At 54.5% G+C, this 19,534-nt stretch overlaps 1 protein-coding gene across 2 annotated transcripts in view; it reads right to left on the bottom strand.

Annotated features, from left to right (window-relative positions):
- SEC22A (SEC22 homolog A, vesicle trafficking protein) overlaps positions 1-19,534 on the bottom strand; it is a 32,846-nt gene that overhangs the window by 5,329 nt on the left and 7,983 nt on the right. For both annotated transcript variants that reach the window (XM_040439916.1, XM_040439917.1), the window contains exons 2-6: positions 14,657-14,849; positions 9,564-9,727; positions 9,028-9,207; positions 5,967-6,085; positions 2,801-2,863 (exon numbers count right to left, since the gene is read on the bottom strand). In XM_040439916.1, coding sequence (XP_040295850.1) covers positions 2,801-2,863; positions 5,967-6,085; positions 9,028-9,207; positions 9,564-9,727; positions 14,657-14,838 — 708 coding nt within the window. In that variant the 5' untranslated portion in view covers positions 14,839-14,849. The remainder of the gene's footprint in view (positions 1-2,800; positions 2,864-5,966; positions 6,086-9,027; positions 9,208-9,563; positions 9,728-14,656; positions 14,850-19,534) is intronic.

Genomic DNA, 19,534 nt, shown 5'->3' with positions numbered 1-19,534 from the left:
CTAGTGGTGGCTGTATATACATCTGTATGTGAGGAGCTCCCTCTAGTGGTGACTGTATATACATCTGTATGTGAGGAGCTCCCCCTAGTGGTGGCTGTATATACATCTGTATGTGAGGAGCTCCCTCTAGTGGTGGCTGTATATACATCTGTATGTGAGGAGCTCCCCCTAGTGGTGACTGTATATACATCTGTATGTGAGGAGCTCCCCCTAGTGGTGACTGTATATACATCTGTATGTGAGGAGCTCCCTCTAGTGGTGGCTGTATATACATCTGTATGTGAGGAGCTCCCTCTAGTGGTGACTGTATATACATCTGTATGTGAGGAGCTCCCTCTAGTGGTGGCTGTATATACATCTGTATGTGAGGAGCTCCCTCTAGTGGTGACTGTATATACATCTGTATGTGAGGAGCTCCCTCTAGTGGTGACTGTATATACATCTGTATGTGAGGACCTCCCTCTAGTGGTGACTGTATATACATCTGTATGTGAGGAGCTCCCTCTAGTGGTGACTGTATATACATCTGTATGTGAGGAGCTCCCCCTAGTGGTGACTGTATATACATCTGTATGTGAGGAGCTCCCCCTAGTGGTGGCTGTATATACATCTCTATGTGAGGAGCTCCCCCTAGTGGTGGCTGTATATACATCTGTATGTGAGGAGCTCCCTCTAGTGGTGACTGTATATACATCTGTATGTGAGGAGCTCCCCCTAGTGGTGACTGTATATACATCTGTATGTGAGGAGCTCCCTCTAGTGGTGACTGTATATACATCTGTATGTGAGGAGCTCCCTCTAGTGGTGACTGTATATACATCTGTATGTGAGGAGCTCCCCCTAGTGGTGACTGTATATACATCTGTATGTGAGGAGCTCCCCCTAGTGGTGGCTGTATATACATCTGTATGTGAGGAGCTCCCCCTAGTGGTGACTGTATATACATCTGTATGTGAGGAGCTCCCTCTAGTGGTGGCTGTATATACATCTGTATGTGAGGAGCTTCCTCTAGTGGTGACTGTATATACATCTGTATGTGAGGAGCTCCCTCTAGTGGTGGCTGTATATACATATCTATATGTGAGGAGCTCCCCCTAGTGGTGACTGTATATATATCTGTATGTGAGGAGCTCCCTCTAGTGGTGGCTGTATATACATCTGTATGTGAGGAGCTTCCTCTAGTGGTGACTGTATATACATCTGTATGTGAGGAGCTCCCTCTAGTGGTGACTGTATATACATCTGTATGTGAGGAGCTCCCCCTAGTGGTGGCTGTATATACATCTGTATGTGAGGAGCTCCCCCTAGTGGTGGCTGTATATACATCTGTATGTGAGGAGCTCCCTCTAGTGGTGACTGTATATACATCTGTATGTGAAGAGCTCCCCCTAGTGGTGGCTGTATATACATCTGTATGTGAGGAGCTCCCTCTAGTGGTGACTGTATATACATCTGTATGTGAGGAGCTCCCCCTAGTGGTGGCTGTATATACATCTGTATGTGAGGAGCTCCCTCTAGTGGTGGCTGTATATACATCTGTATGTGAGGAGCTCCCCCTAGTGGTGACTGTATATACATCTGTATGTGAGGAGCTCCCCCTAGTGGTGACTGTATATACATCTGTATGTGAGGAGCTCCCTCTAGTGGTGGCTGTATATACATCTGTATGTGAGGAGCTCCCTCTAGTGGTGACTGTATATACATCTGTATGTGAGGAGCTCCCTCTAGTGGTGGCTGTATATACATCTGTATGTGAGGAGCTCCCTCTAGTGGTGACTGTATATACATCTGTATGTGAGGAGCTCCCTCTAGTGGTGACTGTATATACATCTGTATGTGAGGACCTCCCTCTAGTGGTGACTGTATATACATCTGTATGTGAGGAGCTCCCTCTAGTGGTGACTGTATATACATCTGTATGTGAAGAGCTCCCTCTAGTGGTGGCTGTATATACATCTGTATGTGAGGAGCTCCCTCTAGTGGTGGCTGTATATACATCTGTATGTGAGGAGCTCCCCCTAGTGGTGACTGTATATACATCTGTATGTGAGGAGCTCCCTCTAGTGGTGACTGTATATACATCTGTATGTGAGGAGCTCCCTCTAGTGGTGGCTGTATATACATCTGTATGTGAGGAGCTCCCCCTAGTGGTGACTGTATATACATCTGTATGTGAGGAGCTCCCCCTAGTGGTGACTGTATATACATCTGTATGTGAGGAGCTCCCTCTAGTGGTGGCTGTATATACATCTGTATGTGAGGAGCTCCCTCTAGTGGTGACTGTATATACATCTGTATGTGAGGAGCTCCCTCTAGTGGTGGCTGTATATACATCTGTATGTGAGGAGCTCCCCCTAGTGGTGACTGTATATATATCTGTATGTGAGGAGCTCCCCCTAGTGGTGACTGTATATACATCTGTATGTGAGGAGCTCCCCCTAGTGGTGTCTGTATATACATCTGTATGTGAGGAGCTCCCTCTAGTGGTGACTGTATATACATCTGCATGTGAGGAGCTCCCCCTAGTGGTGGCTGAAGGGTAGCGGGGAGAAAGCTGCTGCCAGACACTAATGGTACTGCTCATCTCCCGGGAGAACTAAAGGATCAGGAGTAAATGTTCACTTCGCCCGATCCTTCTCTCGCTGGGACCATCTGTCGGGGAGTCGGGAGCCCCCCATTCACAATAGACTGATTGACTGACAATACACTAATGTGTATGGGGCCTTTACACACATTCACAGATTGCCACTAGAGCTGCGGCTGTGCAAATGGATCCAGGGATGGATCGGGGGGGGGATACCTGGTAGAGGCAGGCGGCTGTTCCCAGGAAGAAGGCGATGACACAGCTGACGTCATCATCACTCTGCAATACAAAGAGACCCCATCAGTGAGCGCACCGCAGTCGCTACATACACAGACTGGATTCACTCCCATCATCCCCGTCACCAGAAGCTGACAATGTAATCGCTCTCACACACATAATGCATCACTCCCATCATCCCTAACCTCTCACACCAATATCAATACCAAATGTATGTTAGTAATAAGTAGGTGAGGGATGATGGGAGTATGCTCGGATGATGAGACTACACAGGTTTACAGTCAGTCCCGCGCTTTGCTGTTTTGTAGCAGAATAATAATAATACATTCCTGAGACTCGGCCCAGAGATGAAGGAGACGACCTGCGGGGCGGCGGGATAAAAGGTCTGCGGGGCGCTGCGCAGCACAGCCGCATGTTACCAGCCCCGACATCCTCAGAGCAGTGTAGTGTCAGGCACTGACCGCCAGGGGGCGCTGTTGTCTCAGGTCTGAAGAGGGCAATGTATAACGCCGTGAAGCTCGCAGTGCGGGACGGAGAGCGGCCGCTGCCTAATGACCCGCAGGGACGCTTATTACCTCGAGCGCTGCCCGTATTTGTCACCATGTTTAATTGGATCGTTAAAGGCTTCCCGCGTGCTCTGCCGCCAGGTGCGCTCACTATTCAGGGCAGATCAGCATCGCTGTGATATTGTCTTCTCTCCTTATTCAAGGCGGTTTATGATATAAATATGTTACTTAACCCTCTCCCCTCTTCCATGAGAATGAGGAGGGGGGGGGGGGGGAAATAGGGGCACGGCAATGTCCCGTGGCAGACGCAAACCAGAGATCGCACTCGAGTATTTTTGTGCCGAGTGGAGTACGAAAGTCGCAGTAATTCAGATACATATTGGCCGAAGGGCTCATTCAGACGACCGCATTTGTTTTGCAGTCCACAACTGGCTAAAACATGGACACCGGCCGTGCCAGCCCTGTGATAGAAATGCCTATTCTTGTCGGCAAAAACGGACAAGGACAGGACATGTCTTATATTTTTTGTGGGGCTGCAGAGCGGACGGACCCCGCCTCTTTTGCTGCCCCACTGAAATGAATGGGTCTGCGTTGGAGGCTCCGTTCAGGGCGTCTGCTGCAGAAACTGAAGGGACCAGTCCGGAGTCTGCTCCGCTCTATTCCCGTCAGGCCGGGTTCACATCACGTTTTTGTCATACGTTTAACACACAAGAAAACGTATATGTAACGGATGCCTGCGGTATCCGTCACCATAGATACACATCACACGCTGCGCTACACGCATCACACGCTGCGCTACACGCATCACACACTGCGCTACGCATCACACGCTGCGCTACACGCATCACACACTGCGCTACGCATCACACACTGCGCTACGCATCACACACTGCGCTACGCATCACACAGCGCAGTGTGCAATGTATGTTGTATAGATGTGTGTGATGCGTGTAGCGCAGTGTGTGATGCGTGTAGCGCAGTGTGTGATGCGTGTAGCGCAGCGTGTGATGCGTGTAGCGCAGCGTGTGATGCGTGTAGCGCAGCGTGTGATGCGTGTAGCGCAGCGTGTGATGCGTGTAGCGCAGCGTGTGATGCGTGTAGCGCAGCGTGTGATGCGTGTAGCGCAGCGTGTGATGCGTGTAGCGCAGCGTGTGATGCGTGTAGCGCAGCGTGTGATGCGTGTAGCGCAGCGTGTGATGCGTGTAGCGCAGCGTGTGATGCGTGTAGCGCAGCGTGTGATGCGTGTAGCGCAGCGTGTGATGCGTGTAGCGCAGCGTGTGATGCGTGTTGCTCAGCGTGTGATGCGTGTTGCTCAGCGTGTGATGCGTGTTGCTCAGCGTGTGATGCGTGTAGCGCAGCGTGTGATGCGTGTAGCGCAGCGTGTGATGCGTGTAGCGCAGCGTGTGATGCGTGTAGCGCAGCGTGTGATGCGTGTAGCGCAGCGTGTGATGCGTGTAGCGCAGCGTGTGATGCGTGTTGCTCAGCGTGTGATGCGTGTTGCTCAGCGTGTGATGCGTGTTGCGCAGCGTGTGATGCGTGTTGCGCAGTGTGTGATGCGTGTAGCTCAGCGTGTGATGCGTGTAGCGCAGCGTGTGATGCGTGTTGCTCAGCGTGTGATGCGTGTAGCTCAGCGTGTGATGCGTGTAGCGCAGCGTGTGATGCGTGTAGCGCAGCGTGTGATGCGTGTAGCGCAGCGTGTGATGCGTGTAGCGCAGCGTGTGATGCGTGTAGCGCAGCGTGTGATGCGTGTAGCGCAGCGTGTGATGCGTGTAGCGCAGCGTGTGATGCGTGTTGCTCAGCGTGTGATGCGTGTTGCTCAGCGTGTGATGCGTGTTGCTCAGCGTGTGATGCGTGTAGCGCAGCGTGTGATGCGTGTAGCGCAGCGTGTGATGCGTGTAGCGCAGCGTGTGATGCGTGTAGCGCAGCGTGTGATGCGTGTAGCGCAGCGTGTGATGCGTGTAGCGCAGCGTGTGATGTGTGTTGCTCAGCGTGTGATGCGTGTTGCTCAGCGTGTGATGCGTGTTGCGCAGTGTGTGATGCGTGTTGCGCAGTGTGTGATGCGTGTAGCTCAGCGTGTGATGCGTGTTGCTCAGCGTGTGATGCGTGTAGCGCAGCGTGTGATGCGTGTTGCTCAGCGTGTGATGCGTGTAGCTCAGCGTGTGATGCGTGTTGCGCAGTGTGTGATGCGTGTTGCTCAGCGTGTGATGCGTGTTGCGCAGTGTGTGATGCGTGTTGCTCAGCGTGTGATGCGTGTTGCTCAGCGTGTCATTTGATGTATGTAGTGCAGTTATCTCAGGCACTGTGCTCATGAATGGCAGGGAAAGTCTTGGCACTATGGACGACACGCGATCACGGCCCGGTGGTAATTCGATTACAGATACATTTTTACATTAAGGGACCTTCAGCGGGTCCTGAATTTTCGGAACACTGCGAGCAGCCATACTCTTCTCAGATATCGGCTCCTCTGACCCCCCAGCACACACAGAGCCGAGGGCCGTGACCCCAGGGCGTGATGTTTAGTGGGTATTCCTGTGATGTGCGCCATGAGGTCCATGTTCCATATATACTATGCAGGGTGTACAGCGGTATGTGACCCCCAGTGTATCTGGAGCCCCCATCCTATAACCCGGGGACCATACCTGCAAGAGAGTCTCCACCGAGTGGAATCCGCGGATGAGGTTGAGGCCGGCACACAACAGACTGAGCAGACACGAGATAATCCCAGTCAAAGTCAATGGTTCCAGCCGCTGGTGAGGAGCTGATGGGGGGAGAGACACGAGGCGTTAGATGGAAGAGGAAGGGGCACCAATAATCAGGTGGCATTGAAACCTATCGGACATGCATAAGGGCGCATTCACATCTACGTTAGGAGCCTCCAGTGCAGATTCCTTGAACTCGAGGGACCCCATTACAGTCAATGGAATACGTCAGGAGCCACTGGTGCCCCTTATCCGATGGAGCAGAACAGTGGAAATAGCGCAGATGTGGAGGAATCCTTAAAGGGCCAGAGAACTATAATGTGTGGGGGTGAATCGGCAGAGGATCCTTCACCGGGAGCGCTGCTTCCGCCTGGAAACGTAGATCCCCTCCCCCACGAGTCATCCTCAATCCCTACAGACTGAGAAGAGTCGGTGATTTTAACTTCTGACCATGTTCAGACATCTTAAAAGGAGGATGGTTTCTGATTACAAAGGATGAGTGAGGTACCTAACACCTCCAACCTCACTTGAGGTCCTCACCGTGTCAGCGCCATTTAAAGGAACAGTCTGCTTAGTGTGACAGCAGAGCCCAGCGCAGACGGGAGATAAGCAGCAGGACAGATGAGGGTTCGATGGGTACAGACATGAGAAGCTCCTCCTGAGAAAAGTCTGGGCAAGACCCTGCCGAGTCCAGCAACCAGCAGAGGGCGCTCTCTCCTATGCAGACTCCTGGTCACTACAGCACTGCCAGACCCTGCCGAGTCCAGCAACCAGCAGAGGGCGCTCTCTCCTATGCAGACTCCTGGTCACTACAGCACTGCCAGACCCTGCCGAGTCCAGCAACCAGCAGAGGGCGCTCTCTCCTATGCAGACTCCTGGTCACTACAGCACTGCCAGACCCTGCCGAGTCCAGCAACCAGCAGAGGGCGCTCTTTCCTATGCAGACTCCTGGTCACTACAGCACTGCCAGACCCTGCCGAGTCCAGCATCCAGCAGAGGGCGCTCTCTCCTATGCAGACTCCTGGTCACTACAGCACTGCCAGACCCTGCCGAGTCCAGCAACCAGCAGAGGGCGCTCTCTCCTATGCAGACTCCTGGTCACTACAGCACTGCCAGACCCTGCCGAGTCCAGCATCCAGCAGAGGGCGCTCTCTCCTATGCAGACTCCTGGTCACTACAGCACTGCCAGACCCTGCCGAGTCCAGCAACCAGCAGAGGGCGCTCTCTCCTATGCAGACTCCTGGTCACTACAGCACTGACAGACCCTGCGAGTCCAGCAACCAGCAGAGGGCGCTCCCTTCTTTGCAGACTCCTGGTCACTACAGCACTGCCAGACCCTGCCGAGTCCAGCAACCAGCAGAGGGCGCTCTCTCCTATGCAGACTCCTGGTCACTACAGCACTGCCAGACCCTGCCGAGTCCAGCAACCAGCAGAGGGCGCTCTCTCCTATGCAGACTCCTGGCCACTACAGCACTGCCAGACCCTGCTGAGTCCACCAACCAGCAGAGGGCGCTCTCTCCTATGCAGACTCCTGGTCACTACAGCACTGCCAGACCCTGCCGAGTCCACCAACCAGCAGAGGGAGCCCTCTCCTATGCAGACTCCTGGTCACTACAGCACTGCCAGACCCTGCCGAGTCCACCAACCAGCAGAGGGCGCTCTCTCCTATGCAGACTCCTGGTCACTACAGCACTGCCAGACCCTGCGAGTCCAGCAACCAGCAGAGGGCGCTCTTTCCTATGCAGACTCCTGGTCACTACAACACTGCCAGGCCCTGCCGAGTCCAGCAACCAGCAGAGGGCGCTCTCTCCTATGCAGACTCCTGGTCACTACAGCACTGCCAGACCCTGCGAGTCCAGCAACCAGCAGAGGGCGCTCTCTCCTATGCAGACTCCTGGTCACTACAACACTGCCAGGCCCTGCCGAGTCCACCAACCAGCAGAGGGCGCTCTCTCCTATGCAGACTCCTGGTCACTACAACACTGCCAGGCCCTGCCGAGTCCACCAACCAGCAGAGGGCGCTCTCTCCTATGCAGACTCCTGGTCACTACAGCACTGCCAGGCCCTGCCGAGTCCACCAACCAGCAGAGGGCGCTCTCTCCTATGCAGACTCCTGGTCACTACAACACTGCCAGGCCCTGCCGAGTCCACCAACCAGCAGAGGGCGCTCTCTCCTATGCAGACTCCTGGTCACTACAACACTGCCAGGCCCTGCCGAGTCCACCAACCAGCAGAGGGCGCTCTCTCCTATGCAGACTCCTGGTCACTACAGCACTGCCAGACCCTGCCGAGTCCAGCAACCAGCAGAGGGCGCTCTCTCCTATGCAGACTCCTGGTCACTACAACACTGCCAGGCCCTGCCGAGTCCACCAACCAGCAGAGGGCGCTCTCTCCTATGCAGACTCCTGGTCACTACAGCACTGCCAGACCCTGCCGAGTCCACCAACCAGCAGAGGGCGCTCTCTCCTATGCAGACTCCTGGTCACTACAGCACTGCCAGACCCTGCCGAGTCCACCAACCAGCAGAGGGCGCTCTCTCCTATGCAGACTCCTGGTCACTACAGCACTGCCAGACCCTGCCGAGTCCAGCAACCAGCAGAGGGCGCTCTCTCCTATGCAGACTCCTGGTCACTACAGCACTGCCAGACCCTGCCGAGTCCAGCAACCAGCAGAGGGCGCTCTCTCCTATGCAGACTCCTGGTCACTACAGCACTGCCAGACCCTGCCGAGTCCAGCAACCAGCAGAGGGCGCTCTCTCCTATGCAGACTCCTGGTCACTACAGCACTGCCAGACCCTGCCGAGTCCAGCAACCAGCAGAGGGCGCTCTCTCCTATGCAGACTCCTGGTCACTACAGCACTGCCTGTCGCAGGCTGAAGGATGTGGCCACCAACTATGTGGGACTCCAGGGCTCGTCTTGGGGGGTGTAAAACCTTTCATTTCTGCCTGGAAGCCCCGATGTTTATTTGCCCTGCGGATGGCGCTGGAGGCACGCTCCTTACCTATCCCCTTGTAGGCTGGGTCTTTGCGCTGGTTCACTCCGTGCTCCAGGCCAAGCTCCTGCAGGGAGATCTGGTAGGGCGGCCGCAGGCGTATTTCGGTCTGCATGTCGGCGAGGTTCACCTTGGTGGTCAGTGAGCGGGGGTTGTTGAATCTCTGCTTCGTCTTCTGGATGAAATTATCTGTTGGAGCAGAAGAAAAGCCCTCATTATACTGCAGAAGCTTCTCTCTTTATATTGTCGCTTATCATCGCCATCTTCCTAAGGCTGCACTTATCTGTCAGACCCGCTTTACCTGCTCTCTATTAAATGCTCTTGTGTTACCTATACAGACGCAGCCTCATGTCAGGTCACAGGCCGAGTCTCTACTAAGATGAAATGTTATGAGGAATCATTATTATGGCGGTATATACGTCCACACTGAACGCCCGGGACCGAGGCGCTGCAGCATCTGCTGCACAGACCAGCGCACACCAGAGCGGAATGGCTGCTACCTGCGAGGCTCAGCGCCAATCACACAGTCAGTACTGGTCACTCACCGAACTCGATGAAGGAGTACGGCCGGATGGCGGAGTTGATGTGAACCATTTGGTAAGTGGTGATGAACTCTTTCTGAAGCTCATCCAGGAAGCAGAAGGCGAGGACGCTGGGGAAACTCTCCGAGCACAGCATCATGTAGCTGACACCCAGGGAGCTGATGAAGCTGCAACAACACAAGGCAGGAATCAGTAGTCTGCAACCTCTGACGCTCCCCACTACTACAACTCCCAGCATGCCCTGCCGGGAGATGAGAGAAATCAAAAGTGGATGTGACAGAGCAAAATTTTGTCAGGAAGCTGCAATTATGTAGGTGGTGCAACGAAGGGAAGGGGGGGGGGGCCCGTTAGGTGCAACGATGGGGGGGGGGACGTTAGGTGCAACGATGGGGGGGACGTTAGGTGCAACGGTGGGGGGGGGACGTTAGGTGCAACGGTGGGGGGGGGACGTTAGGTGCAACGATGGGGGGGGACGTTAGGTGCAACGATGGGGGGGACGTTAGGTGCAACGATGGGGGGGACGTTAGGTGCAACGATGGGGGGGACGTTAGGTGCAACGAGGGGGGGGACGTTAGGTGCAACGATGGGGGGGACGTTAGGTGCAACGATGGGGGGGACGTTAGGTGCAACGATGGGGGGGACGTTAGGTGCAACGATGGGGGGGACGTTAGGTGCAACGATGGGGGGGACGTTAGGTGCAACGATGGGGGGGACGTTAGGTGCAACGATGGGGGGGACGTTAGGTGCAACGATGGGGGGGGACGTTAGGTGCAACGATGGGGGGGACGTTAGGTGCAACGATGGGGGGGACGTTAGGTGCAACGATGGGGGGGACGTTAGGTGCAACGATGGGGGGGGCGTTAGGTGCAACGATGGGGGGGACGTTAGGTGCAACGATGGGGGGGACGTTAGGTGCAACGATGGGGGGGACGTTAGGTGCAACGATGGGGGGGACGTTAGGTGCAACGATGGGGGGGACGTTAGGTGCAACGATGGGGGGGACGTTAGGTGCAACGATGGGGGGGACGTTAGGTGCAACGATGGGGGGGACGTTAGGTGCAACGATGGGGGGGACGTTAGGTGCAACGATGGGGGGGGACGTTAGGTGCAACGATGGGGGGGACGTTAGGTGCAACGATGGGGGGGACGTTAGGTGCAACGATGGGGGGGGGGCGTTAGGTGCAACGATGGGGGGGACGTTAGGTGCAACGATGGGGGGGACGTTAGGTGCAACGATGGGGGGGACGTTAGGTGCAACGATGGGGGGGACGTTAGGTGCAACGATGGGGGGGACGTTAGGTGCAACGATGGGGGGGACGTTAGGTGCAACGATGGGGGGGACGTTAGGTGCAACGATGGGGGGGACGTTAGGTGCAACGATGGGGGGGACGTTAGGTGCAACGATGGGGGGGGGACGTTAGGTGCAACGATGGGGGGGGACGTTAGGTGCAACGATGGGGGGGGACGTTAGGTGCAACGATGGGGGGGACGTTAGGTGCAACGATGGGGGGGACGTTAGGTGCAACGATGGGGGGGGCGTTAGGTGCAACGATGGGGGGGACGGTAGGTGCAACGATGGGGGGGACGTTAGGTGCAACGATGGGGGGGACGTTAGGTGCAACGATGGGGGGGACGTTAGGTGCAACGATGGGGGGGACGTTAGGTGCAACGATGGGGGGGACGTTAGGTGCAACGATGGGGGGGACGTTAGGTGCAACGATGGGGGGGACGTTAGGTGCAACGATGGGGGGGACGTTAGGTGCAACGATGGGGGGGACGTTAGGTGCAACGATGGGGGGGACGTTAGGTGCAACGATGGGGGGGACGTTAGGTGCAACGATGGGGGGGACGTTAGGTGCAACGATGGGGGGGACGTTAGGTGCAACGATGGGGGGGACGTTAGGTGCAACGATGGGGGGGACGTTAGGTGCAACGATGGGGGGGACGTTAGGTGCAACGATGGGGGGGACGTTAGGTGCAACGATGGGGGGGACGTTAGGTGCAACGATGGGGGGGACGTTAGGTGCAACGATGGGGGGGACGTTAGGTGCAACGATGGGGGGGACGTTAGGTGCAACGATGGGGGGGACGTTAGGTGCAACGATGGGGGGGGACGTTAGGTGCAACGATGGGGGGGACGTTAGGTGCAACGATGGGGGGGGCGTTAGGTGCAACGATGGGGGGGACGTTAGGTGCAACGATGGGGGGGACGTTAGGTGCAACGATGGGGGGGACGTTAGGTGCAACGATGGGGGGGACGTTAGGTGCAACGATGGGGGGGACGTTAGGTGCAACGATGGGGGGGACGTTAGGTGCAACGATGGGGGGGGACGTTAGGTGCAACGATGGGGGGGGACGTTAGGTGCAACGATGGGGGGGACGTTAGGTGCAACGATGGGGGGGGACGTTAGGTGCAACGATGGGGGGGGACGTTAGGTGCAACGATGGGGGGGGACGTTAGGTGCAACGATGGGGGGGACGTTAGGTGCAACGATGGGGGGGACGTTAGGTGCAACGATGGGGGGGACGTTAGGTGCAACGATGGGGGGGGACGTTAGGTGCAACGATGGGGGGGACGTTAGGTGCAACGAGGGGGGGGACGTTAGGTGCAACGATGGGGGGGACGTTAGGTGCAACGATGGGGGGGACGTTAGGTGCAACGATGGGGGGGACGTTAGGTGCAACGATGGGGGGGACGTTAGGTGCAACGATGGGGGGGACGTTAGGTGCAACGATGGGGGGGACGTTAGGTGCAACGATGGGGGGGACGTTAGGTGCAACGATGGGGGGGACGTTAGGTGCAACGATGGGGGGGACGTTAGGTGCAACGATGGGGGGGACGTTAGGTGCAACGATGGGGGGGACGTTAGGTGCAACGATGGGGGGACGTTAGGTGCAACGATGGGGGGGACGTTAGGTGCAACGATGGGGGGGACGTTAGGTGCAACGATGGGGGGGACGTTAGGTGCAACGATGGGGGGGACGTTAGGTGCAACGATGGGGGGGACGTTAGGTGCAACGATGGGGGGACGTTAGGTGCAACGATGGGGGGGGACGTTAGGTGCAACGATGGGGGGGACGTTAGGTGCAACGATGGGGGGGACGTTAGGTGCAACGATGGGGGGGACGTTAGGTGCAACGATGGGGGGGACGTTAGGTGCAACGATGGGGGGGACGTTAGGTGCAACGATGGGGGGGGCGTTAGGTGCAACGATGGGGGGGACGTTAGGTGCAACGATGGGGGGGACGTTAGGTGCAACGATGGGGGGGACGTTAGGTGCAACGATGGGGGGGACGTTAGGTGCAACGATGGGGGGGACGTTAGGTGCAACGATGGGGGGGACGTTAGGTGCAACGATGGGGGGGACGTTAGGTGCAACGATGGGGGGGACGTTAGGTGCAACGATGGGGGGGACGTTAGGTGCAACGATGGGGGGGACGTTAGGTGCAACGATGGGGGGGACGTTAGGTGCAACGATGGGGGGGACGTTAGGTGCAACGATGGGGGGGACGTTAGGTGCAACGATGGGGGGGACGTTAGGTGCAACGATGGGGGGGACGTTAGGTGCAACGATGGGGGGGACGTTAGGTGCAACGATGGGGGGGACGTTAGGTGCAACGATGGGGGGGACGTTAGGTGCAACGATGGGGGGGACGTTAGGTGCAACGATGGGGGGGACGTTAGGTGCAACGATGGGGGGGGACGTTAGGTGCAACGATGGGGGGGACGTTAGGTGCAACGATGGGGGGGACGTTAGGTGCAACGATGGGGGGGACGTTAGGGGCAACGATGGGGGGGGCGTTAGGTGCAACGAGGGGGGGGACGTTAGGTGCAACGATGGGGGGGACGTTAGGTGCAACGATGGGGGGGACGTTAGGTGCAACGATGGGGGGGACGTTAGGTGCAACGATGGGGGGGACGTTAGGTGCAACGATGGGGGGGACGTTAGGTGCAACGATGGGGGGGACGTTAGGTGCAACGATGGGGGGGACGTTAGGTGCAACGATGGGGGGGACGTTAGGTGCAACGATGGGGGGGACGTTAGGTGCAACGATGGGGGGGACGTTAGGTGCAACGATGGGGGGGACGTTAGGTGCAACGATGGGGGGGACGTTAGGTGCAACGATGGGGGGGACGTTAGGTGCAACGATGGGGGGGACGTTAGGTGCAACGATGGGGGGGGGACGTTAGGTGCAACGATGGGGGGGACGTTAGGTGCAACGATGGGGGGGGACGTTAGGTGCAACGATGGGGGGGACGTTAGGTGCAACGATGGGGAGGGACGTTAGGTGCAACGATGGGGAGGGACGTTAGGTGCAACGATGGGGGGAACCAATGCCGCTTTATGATGGATCAGGTCATCTCTGTGTATTTGCAGTCCTGTCACCGCCCCATCTGCTGTAATATTGCGGCACCCCGGTCACAATGTCAAGGCCACAGGCGACACTCACATTGATGCCGCCTCCACACGAGGGCGCTGTAAACGTGTGTCACCTACATCTGCTCTGCAGCCGCCCCCCGGCACATAAAGCTTCATCCCTGTATAAGGGAAAGTCCTGGACCTTCAATCATTCACCATACTCTAGATCTCTACTTGTCAGTGAATACGGACATTCTGATTTACATTCAGAGGCTGAAATCTGTGGGGTTTGTTACAATGTATCAGTGCGCTCCATACAACACAAACATGAATGTCTCTCGTGCCCCGGACTCTTACCTGCCCTGACACATTACATAGATGTAACACTCCCTCAGCTGTATCAAAAAGAGACAGTCAGGACAAGCTTTCACCTACTGAATGTAAATACAGAATTTTTTCATTGCCGACAGTAAGCAGAGATACTAAAAACAGGGAGGAACTGAAGCACACAGCCGTGGAGCACTCATTAGGCAGCTTCATGAGTGAGTGGATCCTGCGTCCTGACACTGCAAAAATGGCGCTGTACATCGGGTGCGTGCGGCAGAGCGACTGCTGATACATTCCCTGAACCCCCAGATGCGGTGCAGAAATGGCGCGGTGTATCCGGTGCGTACGGCAGATCGACTCCTGGTACTGTACCCCCAGATGCGGTGCAAAAGCCCCCCGACTACTCACTTGACATGGTGCGGGCCCCTCCTCAGGGTGCACCGGTCCGGCAGCTGCTCCAGTTTTCGGGACAGCACTTTTAGGTACTTCTTGGTCTCCTGCACGGACATGTTCTGCTCGTGGTCAGTGGAGGCGGATAGTGGGAGTCCATCTCTTCCCCGGACCACCGAAGCAAACAGAATGACCGACATTTCCAAATGGTCTAGAGAGAGAACAGAAAGGGTTTAAAGCGTTAGACATAACAGCACATCCTGCACCCCCCCCCCTCAAGTTCAGGGTCAGGTGACTGCGACTACGGTAAAATACGCGCTAGACAATCCACTAATAACCAAGTCATGTAACAAATGACATCACTACCCGCCAACTAGTGACATCACTGCTCTCCTGACCACCGCTGGAGACTGCCATTACTGGTCCCGTACAGGAGGTCTCCCAACTTTCTACAGATCATACATTCACAATAACCCCTCTGCCTGTGGAAGAATCACTGCAGATCAGCTACTCCCCGGGATCTTTAGAGCTGGGGGTCGGTGACAGTTTCCTCTGATGCCGATTGTAACCAGAAAAGGCTTTGTGTGACTCCAGACTTTGCGCTCTACGCACTCACCCCGTATGGAGGTGACAAACGCTCAGTGGGGTGGACGAGACAGCACCCCACGTAGCTGCGCTCACCCCTCAGATGCTGTAACTATCATGGAAACTGCCCTGTGTCTGACAGCGTCCCCTACAGGTATGTGCAGCTCTGCTCCCAGAGAAACGCTGCAGCTTCTGCCTAAAAACAACAATGTTCCACTTCACTGAAAGCAAGCAGAAGTCTTGAAATTGTGAAGCATTCAGATGCAGAGGCTAAAAGAAAACGGCAAAACGTTTCAGCACACAATGTCTGCTGTATACAAAAAAGACAGGAGATCACAGTCTATTGCTCCCTGTTATCAGCCATTTCAGGGGAGAGGATGACTGTAGGACAGGAGAATACAGTCTATTGCTCCCTGCTATCAGCCATTTCAGGGGAGAGGATGACTGTAGGACAGGAGAATACAGTCTATTGCCCCCTGTTATCAGCCATTTCAGGGGAGAGGATGACTGTAGGACAGGAGAATACAGTCTATTGCCCCCTGTTATCAGCCATTTCAGGGGAGAGGATGACTGTAGGACAGGAGAATACAGTCTATTGCTCCCTGTTATCAGCCATTTCAGGGGAGAGGATGACTGTAGGACAGGAGAATACAGTCTATTGCCCCCTGTTATCAGCCATTTCAGGGGAGAGGATGACTGTAGGACAGGAGAATACAGTCTATTGCCCCCTGTTATCAGCCATTTCAGGGGAGAGGATGACTGTAGGACAGGAGAATACAGTCTATTGCTCCCTGTTATCAGCCATTTCAGGGGAGAGGATGACTGTAGGACAGGAGAATACAGTCTATTGCCCCCTGTTATCAGCCATTTCAGGGGAGAGGATGACTGTAGGACAGGAGAATACAGTCTATTGCCCCCTGTTATCAGCCATTTCAGGGGAGAGGATGACTGTAGGACAGGAGAATACAGTCTATTGCTCCCTGTTATCAGCCATTTCAGGGGAGAGGATGACTGTAGGACAGGAGAATACAGTCTATTGCCCCCTGTTATCAGCCATTTCAGGGGAGAGGATGACTGTAGGACAGGAGAATACAGTCTATTGCCCCCTGTTATCAGCCATTTCAGGGGAGAGGATGACTGTAGGACAGGAGAATACAGTCTATTGCCCCCTGTTATCAGCCATTTCAGGGGAGAGGATGACTGTAGGACAGGAGAATACAGTCTATTGCCCCCTGTTATCAGCCATTTCAGGGGAGAGGATGACTGTAGGACAGGAGAATACAGTCTATTGCTCCCTGTTATCAGCCATTTCAGGGGAGAGGATGACTGTAGGACAGGAGAATACAGTCTATTGCCCCCTGTTATCAGCCATTTCAGGGGAGAGGATGACTGTAGGACAGGAGAATACAGTCTATTGCCCCCTGTTATCAGCCATTTCAGGGGAGAGGATGACTGTAGGACAGGAGAATACAGTCTATTGCCCCCTGTTATCAGCCATTTCAGGGGAGAGGATGACTGTAGGACAGGAGAATACAGTCTATTGCTCCCTGTTATCAGCCATTCCAGGGGAGAGGATGACTGTAGGACAGGAAAATACAATCTATTGCTCCCTGTTATCAGCCATTTCAGGGGAGAGGATGACTGTAGGACAGGAGAATACAGTCTATTGCCCCCTGTTATCAGCCATTACAGGGGAGAGGATGACTGTAGGACAGGAGAATACAGTCTATTGCTCCCTGTTATCAGCCATTTCAGGGGAGAGGATGACTGTAGGACAGGAGAATACAATCTATTGCTCCCTGTTATCAGCCATTTCAGGGGAGAGGATGACTGTAGGACAGGAGAATACAGTCTATTGCTCCCTGTTATCAGCCATTTCAGGGGAGAGGATGACTGTAGGACAGGAGAATACAGTCTATTGCTCCTGTTATCAGACATTTCAGGGGAGAGGATGACTGTAGGACAGGAGAATACAGTCTATTGCTCCCTGTTATCAGCCATTTCAGGGGAGAGGATGACTGTAGGACAGGAGAATACAGTCTATTGCTCCCTGTTATCAGCCATTTCAGGGGAGAGGATGACTGTAGGACAGGAGAATACAGTCTATTGCCCCCTGTTATCAGCCATTTCAGGGGAGAGGATGACTGTAGGACAGGAGAATACAGTCTATTGCTCCCTGTTATCAGCCATTTCAGGGGAGAGGATGACTGTAGGACAGGAGAATACAGTCTATTGCCCCCTGTTATCAGCCATTTCAGGGGAGAGGATGACTGTAGGACAGGAGAATACAGTCTATTGCCCCCTGTTATCAGCCATTTCAGGGGAGAGGATGACTGTAGGACAGGAGAATACAGTCTATTGCTCCCTGTTATCAGCCATTTCAGGGGAGAGGATGACTGTAGGACAGGAGAATACAGTCTATTGCCCCCTGTTATCAGCCATTTCAGGGGAGAGGATGACTGTAGGACAGGAGAATACAGTCTATTGCCCCCTGTTATCAGCCATTTCAGGGGAGAGGATGACTGTAGGACAGGAGAATACAGTCTATTGCCCCCTGTTATCAGCCATTTCAGGGGAGAGGATGACTGTAGGACAGGAGAATACAGTCTATTGCTCCCTGTTATCAGCCATTTCAAGGGAGAGGATGACTGTAGGACAGGAGAATACAGTCTATTGCTCCTGTTATCAGACATTTCAGGGGAGAGGATGACTGTAGGACAGGAGAATACAGTCTATTGCCCCCTGTTATCAGCCATTTCAGGGGAGAGGATGACTGTAGGACAGGAGAATACAATCTATTGCCCCTGTTATCAGCCATTTCAGGGGAGAGGATGACTGTAGGACAGGAGAATACAATCTATTGCTCCCTGTTATCAGCCATTTCAGGGGAGAGGATGACTGTAGGACAGGAGAATACAGTCTATTGCCCCTGTTATCAGCCATTTCAGGGGAGAGGATGACTGTAGGACAGGAGAATACAGTCTATTGCCCCTGTTATCAGCCATTTCAGGGGAGAGGATGACTGTAGGACAGGAGAATACAGTCTATTGCCTCCTGTTATCAGCCATTTCAGGGGAGAGGATGACTGTAGTACAGGAGAATACAGTCTATTGCCCCCTGTTATCAGCCATTTCAGGGGAGAGGATGACTGTAGGACAGGAGAATACAGTCTATTGCCCCCTGTTATCAGCCATTTCAGGGGAGAGGATGACTGTAGGACAGGAGAATACAGTCTATTGCCCCCTGTTATCAGCCATTTCAGGGAAGAGGATGACTGCAGGACAGGAGAATACAGTCTATTGCTCCCTGTTATCAGCCATTTCAGGGGAGAGGATGACTGTAGGACAGGAGAATACAGTCTATTGCCCCTTGTTATCAGCCATTTCAGGGGAGAGGATGACTGTAGGACAGGAGAATACAGTCTATTGCCCCCCTGTTATCAGCCATTTCATGGGAGAGGATGACTGTAGGACAGGAGAATACAGTCTATTGCCCCCTGTTATCAGCCATTTCAGGGGAGAGGATGACTGTAGGACAGGAGAATACAATCTATTGCTCCCTGTTATCAGCCATTTCAGGGGAGAGGATGACTGTAGGACAGGAGAATACAATCTATTGCTCCCTGTTATCAGCCATTTCAGGGGAGAGGATGACTGTAGGACAGGAGAATACAGTCTATTGCCCCCTGTTATCAGCCATTTCAGGGGAGAGGATGACTGCAGGACAGGAGAATACAGTCTATTGCTCCCTGTTATCAGCCATTTCAGGGGAGAGGATGACTGCAGGACAGGAGAATACAGTCTATTGCCTCCTGTTATCAGCCATTTCAGGGGAGAGGATGACTGTAGGACAGGAGAATACAGTCTATTGCCCCCTGTTATCAGCCATTTCAGGGGAGAGGATGACTGTAGGACAGGAGAATACAGTCTATTGCTCCCTGTTATCAGCCATTTCAGGGGAGAGGATGACTGTAGGACAGGAGAATACAATCTATTGCTCCCTGTTATCAGCCATTTCAGGGGAGAGGATGACTGTAGGACAGGAGAATACAGTCTATTGCTCCCTGTTATCAGCCATTTCAGGGGAGAGGATGACTGTAGGACAGGAGAATACAGTCTATTGCCCCCTGTTATCAGCCATTTCAGTGGAGAGGATGACTGTAGGACAGGAGAATACAGTCTATTGCCCCCTGTTATCAGCTTTTTCAGGGGAGAGGATGACTGTAGGACAGGAGAATACAATCTATTGCCCCCTGTTATCAGCCATTTCAGGGGAGAGGATGACTGTAGGACAGGAGAATACAGTCTATTG

The sequence above is a fragment of the Bufo bufo genome, chromosome 7, assembly GCF_905171765.1.
Source record: "Bufo bufo chromosome 7, aBufBuf1.1, whole genome shotgun sequence".
Lineage (NCBI taxonomy): Eukaryota > Metazoa > Chordata > Amphibia > Anura > Bufonidae > Bufo > Bufo bufo.
This window is presented reverse-complemented; position numbering and strand designations above follow the sequence as displayed.